A 12728-nucleotide genomic window follows, 5' to 3' on the forward strand; every position below is an offset into this window, starting at 1 on the left:
TCTGCTTGATGAAGATGTGAATGGCGCTGGTAGGTCACTCTGGGGCAGCGCATGGCTGTACGGTTGTAGCCACTTATCCCTTTCCCTGGATATCAGAGGAAACCGTCCACTGTGTATGTCCAGCAGCAATCCTTACACTGAAGGGCCAGCTGTTGTGGGACTACAACTCCCGGCATGATATGACAGCTGCAGGTGGTCCTGGGGATTGTAGTTATACATCAGCTGTCAGGACATGCTGGGAATTGCAGTTACCTTGTGCCTGTCAGGACATGTTGGGAGTTGTAGTTAAATCGTGGTTTGTCACTACACGCTGGGAATTGTAGTATAACTGTGGCATGATTCAGACATGCTGGGAGTTGTGGTTGTAAGGTATTTGTAAGGGCATGCTGGGATTTGTGGTTGTAATGTATTTGTAAGGGCATGCTGGGAGTTGTAGTTGTAATGTATTTGTAAGGGCATGCTGGGAGTTGTGGTTGTAAAGGCATGCTGGGAGTAGTGGTTGTAATGTAGTTGTAAGGGCATGCTGGGAGTTGTAGTTGTAATGTATTTGTAAGGGTATGCTGGGAGTTGTAGTTGTAATGTATTTGTAAGGGCATGCTGGGAGTTGTAGTTGTAATGTATTTGTAAGGGCATGCTGGGAGTTGTGGGTGCATTCCGTCGACGAATCCCCCCTCTCTGTAGCCGGGAACTCCCCCAGCTCTCACACGTTACGTGCAGTCTCTGCCCCCTCCGCCCGAGGCCCCGGAGCAGCGCTGCCGGAAGTGTCGTAAAAGCGAGGCGGAAACGCTGCGTCCTGACTGCCGGCGGCGGCGGCTTCCCTTTACGGCCGCGGGTGAGCATTGCAGCGGCTAGAGCTCGGGTCAGTGTCCGGCCGGGCCGGGGGTGGGCAGTGATGAGGGGCCGGGCTGGGAGTCGTCTATAACGCGGCGGTTTCTCTCTCCTCAGGATGGCTGACGCACCGTCTGGGCCTAGCGTGCTCTCCCACTACCCCGGGGCCGGCCTCGCCCTGCCGCCGGGAGACGAGCAAGAGGACGGCGAAGAGGAGGAGGAAGGTCGGTACGAGCACTGCCGCGGCCACCACCATCACCGCCACCACCAGCAGCTCAACGGCCTCATCAGCCCCGACCTGCGGCACATCAAGGCCCTGAAGAGCAAGCTGCCCCCTCCGCTCAGCGATGACCGGACTGGCGCCCCCAACGGACTGGAGCCGGCGGAGGCCGAGGCGCTGCCGTCCCGCATGGCCGCCTGTAGCCTGCACCCCGGGGACGGCAACATACGCTACGTGCGCTACGAGTCCGAGCTGCAAATGCCCGATATCATGAGACTGATCACCAAGGACCTGTCCGAGCCCTACTCCATATACACCTACCGATACTTCATCCACAACTGGCCGCAGCTCTGCTTCCTGGTGAGTGCTCCAGAGCTGCACTCACCATTCTGCTGACATCTCCCAGCATCCACCCATCTGTGCTCTGTGTGTACTGCCATGGCACCTCCTGTCATCACACCAGGGGCACTAAATGCTCCTACATGACAGGTGCCCCGGCCTGACAGCAGTGCCACTGACACTTACCTGCCGCATTACAGGGCGTCTGTCAGTGAGCTTGTTGATGGTTTCCAGTGACCAGCAGCAGAATTGTGTATGCAGCTCTGGCCTATACTATGTAGGGGGATTGGGGAGCAAAGACTGGTCCCTCATAAACTTGATAGAGGTCGCAGGCCCCTCTACACACAATGGTCCTTCTGCTTTAAGAGTTGTGTAATAGCTTGCTTTTTTAATGCAAATTATTTTAAAGTTGAGCCTTGTTCACACTGCTGTGAGGATCTCAAGTGGTTGCCCAGCCGCATCCAGTGTATAGGGGGGGGGGGGGGTGACTTGCTGATTGGATGTGACCCAATCTCAGTATGTGCCAAAAAGATGCACATGCTCTATTTGGGGTACAATAGACCCCTGTTCTTTTGATGCACCACTAAGACCCCACTAATCAACATGTTATTAATGTGCTAGGGACAACCCCTTTGTCTATTGGGAACCCTCACGCTACAAATCCAGCACAGCCTGTGGTTCTGGTGTGAGCAGAGACCACAGTGTTTATATGTTCGGAGCCTCACTGAATATCTCTACGTGAACCAGTGGGATACAGGGGGAGGCAGACTGTAAATTGGTGTTCTGGATTGGGTACTACAATGTGGATTGCCTGATTGTAAAGGGTCATGTGACTGTGTTGTCCTGTGGTTCTGTGTACATTGACACTAAAGTCACCGATTGGTCATTACTGTAGGGGAAGGTGTGGTTGAGATAAAGATTGCTAGGATCTGTGATCTAGTGGATCATGGTAGATCCCAGTGATGTGTTCTGTTGGATCATGTTGCAGAAGGCAGGAATACCACTTTTATTCCTGTACTGTTAGACCCAGTTCATGCCATAGCTCTTTCTCAGCACAGAAGTTATAATCTACTGCTATAAAAGAAAATGCCTTCCAATACATTGTATTTCAGTTCCTCGTTCGATTCAAGAGCTCTGCTGGCTGTCAATTTCATCCAATCCACAGTGAACTGGTCAGACCAGACTACAGTCTGATATGCCCAATAAGTAACATGTTGGGTTATGTTCACACTGTCGGGTTTTGCAGATGTGCTAGGAATGAGGAAACAAATCTATAACTAAATCTTGATACAATCCTGAATCTTCGGGGCCAAATCCTTCTGCTCATTTGAGGTCCAATTCTAGGGATTGTCCAGACTAAAGCTGAATCAGAAAAATATTGGAAATTTGTAGAACTTATTTTGGGCATCATGTTACTGATGTGTCTGGTTAACCCTGTCAGTACATTAGTAGGTGGCTGCATTGTGTCTATGAAAACCAAGTTGCTGCTAAATCTGCAGCATTTGGGAAAGACATTAGGACATTGCTACCTGAGAATTTAGCCTATTTGTGAAGGTTTCTGTGGCATTTATAAGTAAATGTATACCTTGCCTTTGTCTGCCCAGCACATACTAAATACCCTCCTACTGCATGGAGGGGATGGCAACTTTAGGAAAATCCACCAGCTGCCAAATACTTCCCTGATACGTGAGCTCCTCATTCCTGTCATCGGCTGTGCTATGTGACAACACCCAGATGCCACACTGCCCCTGGCACCCCCAGGGGGGCTCAGCCTGTCGCACTATCCCCTCTGTGCCTGAAGGAAAACAAGAAAGCCATCATAAATCCTCAGCAAGCATAGATGGTGACAATGGTGGCTGATCAGTCGCAGGTTGCTTAACTATTTACTGTCAGGCTACAATGTATTTACACAGCTCTCCTATCTATAATGTAATTATAATTGGTCTAAAAGTTTACTATTGTTTATAACGAGTTTAGTTACTTTTAATTTTATCCTTACTTTGACTTTCGTCTAGGTTAGCAGGGGTAAATCAATTTCCTATTTTTTTTTCTGCAGATATAAAAAGCTGTGGCTTATTTGAGAGGCTGTCACCCATCCCCCTTGCAGGTTATCCACTTTTAGCAACAAGTAATTGTTAGTTTGTCTGTTAAGTTATACAATTTTCCAATATACTTCCTGTACCAATCCCTCATGGTTTACTAGATCACTGCTTGCTGTCAGTCTATAGCAAGCTTCTATGTTTATATCCTGTAGATAGAAATCGGTCCCTGGTCATGTGATGTCACATGGTGCAAGGCTTGTTAGTATTAGAGAATAGTTGGAGATCTAGAAAACCAGGATGAATTGATACAGAAAGGATATTGGGAAATTGTATAACTTTACATTACTCAAACAATATAATTTACTTGAGAAAAGTGGACAACCCCTTTAAGTGGGGATAGTGATGGTGTTTGAATGCTATAGGAACTGCTGTGGGCACTGCCTACATGCCTCCTCCATAAGGGTCCATCTACCACTTTCAGTAAAACGGTGATCGCCCGAGCCCGCACGTTGTGTTGGTTATACTAAGAGGCTCTGCCCGGATCTGTGTTTGTGTGGGATGCCCAGTAGACCTCCACTGGCAGATCCGGGGTTGTACTGTAGTGTATAAGCTCCTGAGGACCTCTGCTTCCCATACCTAGTTTTGTGGTGATACTGCAGGGGTGATACACCGACATTTGAGTGGAAGGAGAGCGGGATTGTGATCCATACAAGACCTTGTTTGATAACTAGGACCCCAAGTTTCACCAGAAGTGTCAGGATCCCACAACCAGCCGACCTCTGCCCATGGGGCACATATTTAGGATTTCTCTTGAATGTTAATAAAGTGAGGACTCTCTACATGCTCTTTCCGGCCCTATATAATAACGCGGGGACTAGAGATTATATGTGAGATATAGGTGGTAGACTCTGGATTATTGGGACTTGTGCCGGCAGCGTATGATATAATGCCACCCTGAGGGCAACAGTGTCAAAACCTGTGCTCTGCATGTATACCAGCGCTGTGTAGTGATGTGTGGCCAGGGAGGGGTAAACACGCCGCTATCATTTTTCACTTTTGTACATTGTGCCAGACAGCTGGAAAGCGGTGCACAGTATCACAATGACAGAGAGGAGGGCTCAGTACAAGAAAAACATCTTGTTTTCAGCTGCTACAATATTGAGGACTTTACCCCTTGCACCCTGAAGAGGCTTCCTCTCCTTACAAAGCCAAGCGCCACACATTGTGTGATGGATCTATTTGGTATTACAGCTCAGCCCCATTTTACTTATTATGTAGATTTTTCAGCACAAGCCTTTCTCCTGACCTTGGTTTACCACTTTGTATCAGTCAAATCTGAGGATTACCTGGACAGGATAATAGCTGTGCAAATTAACCCCCTTCACAGCTTGTGAAAGTAGTCGCAAATTGAATCCCATAAGAACACTGGACGTTTATCAGGGCTTGTAGAGCAGATTTCTGGTGTACAAGCCCTGAAATAACAGGAATTGTGATTGTTTCTCTCTTTGTCACCTCCATACAGATTGGGCCAACTGGTCAGGTCCGAATGGTGACAGGTAATGGTGCAATTCTATGCCCGACAGTGTTGTATGCCAGCTGGTGCCTCCTGATGTATCCGGTGGGGCCTACATCATACGTCGGCGCACAATAAATATCCCCCACTGTCTAAAATGAAACCGTATGGTCTTAAATCTCCACTTGGTTGTATACATAGATTCAAGTACCTTTCCAGTCCTGAGTACATATTCACATTGTGCTTTGTCTTCCAGGCTATGGTAGAAGAGGAGTGTGTAGGTGCCATTGTCTGCAAGCTGGATATGCACAAAAAGATGTTCCGAAGAGGTTATATAGCCATGTTGGCCGTGGACTCTAAGTATAGAAGAAAGGGCATTGGTAAGACTTGCTAATTACAGGGTTTTTAGGAACATATTTAAAAAAAATAAATGGTCAGATCATTTTGGGGGCTTCTGGCACCTCCGCTGGTTGGCTGATTATTGGAGCTACAGCACTATCAAGCTGTGGACATACTGTGGTGGCCATGGACAATACTTCAATATCCTAGGCTGGAAAACCCATGCACAGCACCTTGTCCTGACTATGAATGGTAATAAGACCTGCCTATACAAGTAAAGTTTAATATTTGGTGCACAACAAGGCATCTGTCATCCTAGTCCTGTGCCCGCTTCTCTGCTCTGTTCTGCATTAGATTGCATTTTATTTACGTTGGATCACATCCCAAGCTGCGCTCTTTCCAGATGTTATCATGCTATAATGTTAAACTGGGAAAGAGTACCCTCTGAATTTTTGTGAGCTTTTATTAGTCTTGTACACTTGATTCAAAGTTTCCGTCTACGTTTTCAGTTAGAATCTGTTGACCTCAGCCGTAGGCGCATGTCAGTATGATCTCCCAAAGTATCTCACTGTATAAACAAACTGGGGTCTATCACAGGGTGCGATAAAAACCACATTACAGTACAAATGCCCCCTAGAAAGCACTACTGGATAATACTACATGGGGACAAAAATGGAGCCCACAGCAGACTACAAAGACAGAGCACACACCAGACAATTATAATATGGGAGACCCCCCCCCCCAGAGTAGACCTGGAGTATTTCCCAAAGCGGTCGTATAATACCGGAAACTCAGAACAACACACACACACAAACACACACACCAACCAACCAACCAGGCTTATAATACAAAATGCAGACCCTGATGGGGAAAAATAAATATATGGCAGACTTTACACCATTTGCATGAGGATCAAGGCTAAACCTCTAACTTATAGAAAAATGAGATGTGAACACATTCTTGCAATCTAAACGCTATATATTCACATATTTTCCATTCTTTTACTGAACTACTTATAACATTGGAACTACAGGCAGTCCCTGACTTACAGACGACCCCTAGGTATAATACGACCTTTGGTTGGGGTTACAATGTACATAACCCGGGGACTGACTGTACTCTTAAATGCTGGGATATTCACTAATCACAAGAATTGGGACCCCCAGCAATTTGGAGTTTGAGCGTCCTTACAAGGATATGTCTTGCAGCTCCATTCAATAGTATAGCAGCTCTCGCTATCTCCAGCACCCTTATAATTATGCATGTCCTAGTTTGCCACCCATAAGTGAGAAAGGGTCCCGTTCTTGTGATCAGTGGGTGTACCAGCAGTCGGGACCCTCGCTGATAAGCTTGTTATCCCGCTTTCTGTGTATAGGAGATAACTTGGTGTGTACAACCTCCTGCATGCAGAAGATGAATAGTACAGAAAGGTATTTGCAAAGATGTTTGTTTGTACGATCATGGCTGTGGTCAGTGGGTGTAAGGAGGGACTGGGAGGCAGGGACTTGATCTCATCCATCTCTTAATTTTAGGATTTTATCACTTTTGTGTATTCTTTCAGCATCCACATAGAATACAACCCATGTTTGACATTGAAAATATTTACTAGAAATCTCTCTCTCTCATTTGCAGGTACAAATTTGGTTAAGAAAGCTATTTATGCCATGGTTGAAGGGGATTGTGATGAGGTAAATACTTTCTCATTTTCAATCTTCTCTAAAGGATCACACTGTTTTATGTGCATGATGGGCCCATTTACTCTACAATTGCTATACAGTCAAGTTATCTGTGAGCAATGATGTATGGCGGTACACAGTCCTCACTACTGTGTGGTGTGCCCCCCGTACTTGGGTGTGCAGCTCTGAGGTTATATAAAGCTGTAATCTGGCCATGGGATTTATCATGGCGTGCTTCATGTGTACCTAGTTTATGAAATGGTCTCTAACCCATGTTAACACCACAAAATAAAAGCCACCCTCTGGTAGGTTAGCAAATATTCACTGTAGCGTTCTTTTATGTTTAATCGCCACTAAAGTCCTATTCAGAGAGAAGAGTCACTTTTTACCTGACTCGCTTTAGACACCCACAGGTCCACACCTGATGATGGGTAGTATATGGTATTGCTTGTAAGAGTTATTGAGTTCTATACAACTTGTATGCCATGTATAAACCATGGTCAGGTGTGGTGCTGTTTGTATTAGTAAGGGACCATGTTATTTAACTCCTGGGCAACCCCTTGAAGGGTTGTGCACCTGACATATGCACTTGCGTGTCCATTTTAAAGTGTTTTTACTGGCTAAGGTGGTCTATCTATATGGTGGAGTGTGATTTCCGCCACACCTGTCAGTCAGCTTCCTGCCAAGCCGTTAGTGTCAGATCCGTGGCCCTAGTGTAATCTGTTGCTGAGCTGCATGTCCGCATGCATGCCTGTGACATCTGCCATCAGTCTTAGTGACATTTGCAAGTCCTTTTTTTTTTGCGTATGCACAATCTTTCCCCCACCCCTTAGAGGATCACATGATTGTTCTACCTAACATCTGATCCACGAATACAGACATTGTACGATGCCACAAGGGGAAATTACAATTGCCGCGGTAAAATAAACACAAATGATCGATACATACACGACAACGAGAATAAACAACTGTCTGTCATCCTTGTGGTGTCCGTGTTATTGATGAAGGCATGTGTGCATGTAGCATAATATGGAAAACCGCTTTTATGGCTGTCTAATATACAGAAATGTTTGTGCAATTAAAGTTCTGACTCTTGGCATTGTCTATTTAGAGAATTGGCAATCTGTTATGTACACGGAAAGCCTAGATGTGGCCTCAGTACAGTGGGTATTGCGAAGTAGGAAAACTTTCTTCTCCACCCATAGGTAGAAACCCCAACTCTGTGCTAGTGGTATCGTGTCACCGTATGGTGATGTATAATATCAAATTATCATAGTGTTCAGTATGCTGATAAGAAACCTGTCAGTAAAACGAACCCACACTAACTAAACATATATTTTAAAAATTGCTATTATACAGCAGTACAGCTATCCATATATTGTTCCTCCCCATGCCTATACAGTTCCAAAGTTCCATTTGTAAAGTTGACCTTCCATCTATGCATATTCATGTTCTTCCAGCTCAGCCACGCCTTCAACTTCCTAAATGACAAGGGGCCTGCTTGATCTCAAGTGGCTCATTTCCTCCTCCTTCGGGAATTAGGCTTTGGCGGTGTGTGATTCGCTGAAGAGAATTCTTGAGGGAAGGGTGAATGTGAGATCTGATTTGTCTTCAGCTTGTCACACACGGCCAAAGGCTTTTATGCATGAAGGAGCTGAAGCATGAAGAGAAACCATGCCCATTATAAATTAGGAAACTGAAGGAGCGGCTGAGCTGGGTGAACTTGATTATGCCAGACTTGGCTCAAAAGCAAGAAGACCTGACTCGCATGGGAACAGTTGTGTAGATAGTGAGTCAACTTTACAAACTGTGGAACCTTACAGGCATGGAGAGGAACAATATAGGGATAGTTGTAATGTTGTATAATAGCAGTTGTCAAATATATCTAATAACTGTGGATGGATGTTTAGTCTGTTAGGCTAGTTCTTCAGAAATGGTCTTGTTTTATAACTTTATCATATTTAGTGATATTACTAATAATGCCTTTTTGTCTTTTTTTTTCCTTGCGCTATAAAGGTTGTCTTGGAAACAGAAATCACAAACAAATCCGCTTTGAAACTTTATGAAAATCTTGGTTTTGTGCGAGATAAACGTCTGTTCAGATACTATTTAAACGGAGTCGATGCGCTGCGTCTTAAACTCTGGTTGCGTTGAGGCGGGACAGTGACATCTCGGAACAAATCCCTGTCGGAGGCTTGTTCAGGACCTCACCACCATGCGGCTCTCCTATCTGTTGCACTAAGGCATGGCGCGTTACGTCCTGAATTCAACCAGATTCTTTCTTTCAACATCAAGAAGACTTTTAATTTGGTACCAGCAAGATGTGCCACTTGTTAGCCAAGACATATTCATGCATTCATTTTGCAAATTCTACTGACTTGTGTTATAATAAATATAAAAAAAAAGCAGAAAAAAAAACAAAAAGGAAGTGAGAAAATATTACAAAAAATGAACATTTTATCACAAAACCTATGTGAGAACTGTAATCATTGGTTCTCCGGGGGGGGGGGATGGGGGGAGGGTTGCAGCAGCCAATGTATACTGTCAAATTCTCTAATTGTGCTAACATTGCTACCAATCTTGCCATAATTTTCTGAGGAAGGCAAAAAAATGTTTGTTTGTTTTTTTCTTTTGTTTCTCAGTATTTACTTTTTTTTTCCCGCATTCTTGGAACCTCATTAGTAAATTCAAAACTATAAATCCCAATGTTGTGGGGTGTGATATTAAAGGAAAAGTCATTGCATCTGCCAGTGCCTGTACAGTACAGAAGACCACACTGCATGTTTCCCCATTAACCCCCACCCCTTCTTCTTTTCTCAAACTTTTTGAAAGGAAATCAAGTGTTTTTTTGGTTTTATTTAAAGTTCTGAAAGTAAATTATTTCAAACTTTTATAAATTTTCTTTCTATTGCATTTGAAGGGAACCTGTCAGCAGAAAATGGCTTCGCTTCTACCAGTATGTTGTCAAGCATCACAGGACCTTCCAGATCAGGTTTTTCATGGCCTAGTGTGGTGGCCTCATCCAGAAAACAAACATTGAAGTGAGATGTGAATTGGTTGTCTAAAGTCACAGAGGAACTGAAGTCATGCTCTCCCTACTTAAGATTATCACCTTTGCTGTTATTGACAACATTGCGTCCAGGGACAGCACCAAGAAGACGTGTTCATGATGTCAATCACAGCGGGGAGAGCTTGACTTCAGTGCTAAACACTCCGCCCCCATGACTTTATATAGCCAATTTACCTGTCACTTCATAGTTGATTTTCTGGCTGATGCCACCACACTGGGTCGTAAAAGAAACATGACCTTGAAGGGTTTAAGCTGCTTGACAAGGTACTGGTTTATTAGGTCCATTTCTGCTGACGGGTTCCTCTTAAAAAGTGTAAGCTATGTAGGGAATGAAACTAATCACTTAGCTGCTAAGAAAACAAAACTATTAAAATCTATGCTGGTTCTGGATGCACTTTTCTGTAGGCGCTTGGGATTTTAAAGAAATTATTGTAAATTGGTATGATTTTATTTAAAACAGATGTAGCTCTAAAGAACCGCTCTGCTATATTAATTTTTTTTTTTTTTTAATAAATTTCTTGTCCTGATTTGACTTTGGCGTTTTCTCAGCTTTTGCTTCACGTTCTAAATTTTTATTTCAATCCTTTTGCTGTACTTGAGATCTAGGAAAGAAGAAATTTATCTTTTAAAAGTTTGTCCTTTTGGCACTAAGCCAGTTTTTGTAGAATTTTTTTTTTTTCTCCCCCCATTAAAATAAATTTTTGTGGTTTTTACTCCCTCCAGTCTTTTTAGATCTTGAAATGTTACATTGGCCTTACTGCTGTATAACACTTTCTATATCAATATTTTTGTTTTTTTGTTTATATACAATGTGAAGATCATTTCCCAATACAGCCATGTTGTTGTTTTTTTGGTTTTTTTTTTTGTGTGTGTTCAAAGATTTATCACAAAAATGTTCTGTATATTCTTTTTCCTGCTGCACTTACTGAAAACAATGTTGGATTTGCTTTTAAGAAAAAAAAAAATCACAAGTCAATATAAATTGATTTCTTTGTCCAGCTCTGTTATGGCGGCAAGACTCATAAACTCAGTTCCATGGAATCATTACAAAAAAATCTACCATCAAAGTCCAGATAATCCAGATCCAGCTACAGTGACTGTGGTAATCTTGTTCCTTCTAAAATCAACGTTTTAAGATTCTGCTAATCTGCCAGAAGGGCTCTGGGTGGTGTCATCAGAGCCCCAGGCTGTTTAGGAGCAAGTTTCTCTCCTTCCTCTATTGAGCAGGGGGAAAAAGGGCTGAGATTGGGCCCCTCCCAAAGGTAATATTGTTTGGTTAATCTAAACCCTCTAGACTGCCCTCTGTAGATTGAGGCTTACCTGGGATACTCTTGGCATGAACTTAGTTGATTTTATAAGTAAGGCAGCCGTGGATAACAAATATAAGATTACCACAGTCACACTGCCCGGATCTAGAAGTAAGTGTCCCTGTTTATCATTCTGGATTTTGATGGTAGATTTCCTGTAAAGGGAATCCGTCAAAAGTGTTGACCATACAAAGCTGCAGACATTGTTGGATATTGGCCTCGGAGCGCCGTGTACCTATGTGTGTGATGTTAGTAGCAGCAGGAATGTGAAAAATGTAATGTATGTTCCAGTATTGTAGCTGGACTTTGAGCACTCTTGTGCATCGTTGTTCTGTTTGAATGCTACAAGTCTAATTTAGTGGAGGGGCTGAGCAGCAAATCAATGAAGAGATCTTAATTTTCACCAGTGCTACAATCCTGGAACATGCATTTGTTTCTCCACAGTCCTGCTGCTAACAACACACACAGTCTGATTACTAATCTTTCCAGGGCTACTACCTAACAACTTGGCTCTGTACAAATGAGAAGCGTTTATATGGCCAAATCCATGAAAATCAAGTCTCTTAAGTATTTGGAATAACTGGATAAAACCCCAATGTGCCTGCCCCGACAGCTCCCTACTCTATACTCCTGAATAGCTAATTGGTCTGGTTATGTAGAGATGGGAGAGTAATGTATGGTAGTCAATGACTTGTAGGAGGTTTTTTTTTTTTTGCTTCTATTTACCTGTGATTTTATTATTTCTTTGATTTGGGGGTGGGGGTTCTATTTGGCAAAATTAAAAAAAAAAACAATGTTTTATAGCGAAATTTCTCAATCTCCTCCTCCTCTTCTTGTCCGGCCGTGCTGATATTCCTTTTTAATGGCAGGGTCCTCCAGGGTTATAATATTTGGCACCTATCATTAGAATAATGATTTTCAGTTCTGCTTCTCCTATGTCCGGCTTTGGTTAACCTGTCTCTGAGTTTGTACTGTACGTGTCCTAAAAACAAATCACTTTGCTGAGCGCGTACAACACCCCAAATGCGTCTCCTCCGCCCAGAACTGTAACGTCTTGTGAAAGTCACCGCATTACAGCTGTACTTGGGCAATCTCTAAATCCTTAAATTTGTTAGATTTCATACGATGTGGGACTGATGATTATATGTTGTTGTGTTCTTTTTCATCTGCCTTAATCCTTCTCAGTGCTGAACGATCACGATGCATTGGCTGGGCTCGTCCTGCAGCTCCTTTCCAGCACGGACAAGGCGGATACGTCCCCATCCTGGAGATTTGCTGCACAATGCCGCCTTGCAATGTTTTCCATGCCATGTTCTGCACTGAAGCTTTAGATACAATTTTAAGTGGGATTGTTCAATGTGTGAGCTGTAAAAATAAAAGAATTCTGTTGTTTA

The 12728-nt window shown here is 43.5% G+C and overlaps 1 protein-coding gene across 2 annotated transcripts; it reads left to right on the top strand.

Annotated features, from left to right (window-relative positions):
* The first annotated feature begins 676 nt into the window (after window positions 1–676).
* NAA30 (N-alpha-acetyltransferase 30, NatC catalytic subunit) lies at window positions 677–12728 on the top strand. Of its 2 annotated transcripts, none has more exons than XM_072115757.1 (5): window positions 677–832; window positions 946–1408; window positions 5199–5322; window positions 6914–6969; window positions 8974–12728. In XM_072115757.1, exons 2-5 carry the CDS (start codon window positions 947–949, stop codon window positions 9109–9111), a joined length of 780 nt encoding a protein of 259 aa, XP_071971858.1. In that variant the 5' UTR covers window positions 677–832; window position 946; the 3' UTR covers window positions 9112–12728. The 2 variants fall into 2 exon arrangements, with proteins under 2 accessions (XP_071971858.1, XP_071971857.1); XM_072115756.1 differs by having other exon boundaries at window positions 706–859.

The sequence above is a fragment of the Engystomops pustulosus genome, chromosome 7 (assembly GCF_040894005.1).
Source record: "Engystomops pustulosus chromosome 7, aEngPut4.maternal, whole genome shotgun sequence".
Lineage (NCBI taxonomy): Eukaryota > Metazoa > Chordata > Amphibia > Anura > Leptodactylidae > Engystomops > Engystomops pustulosus.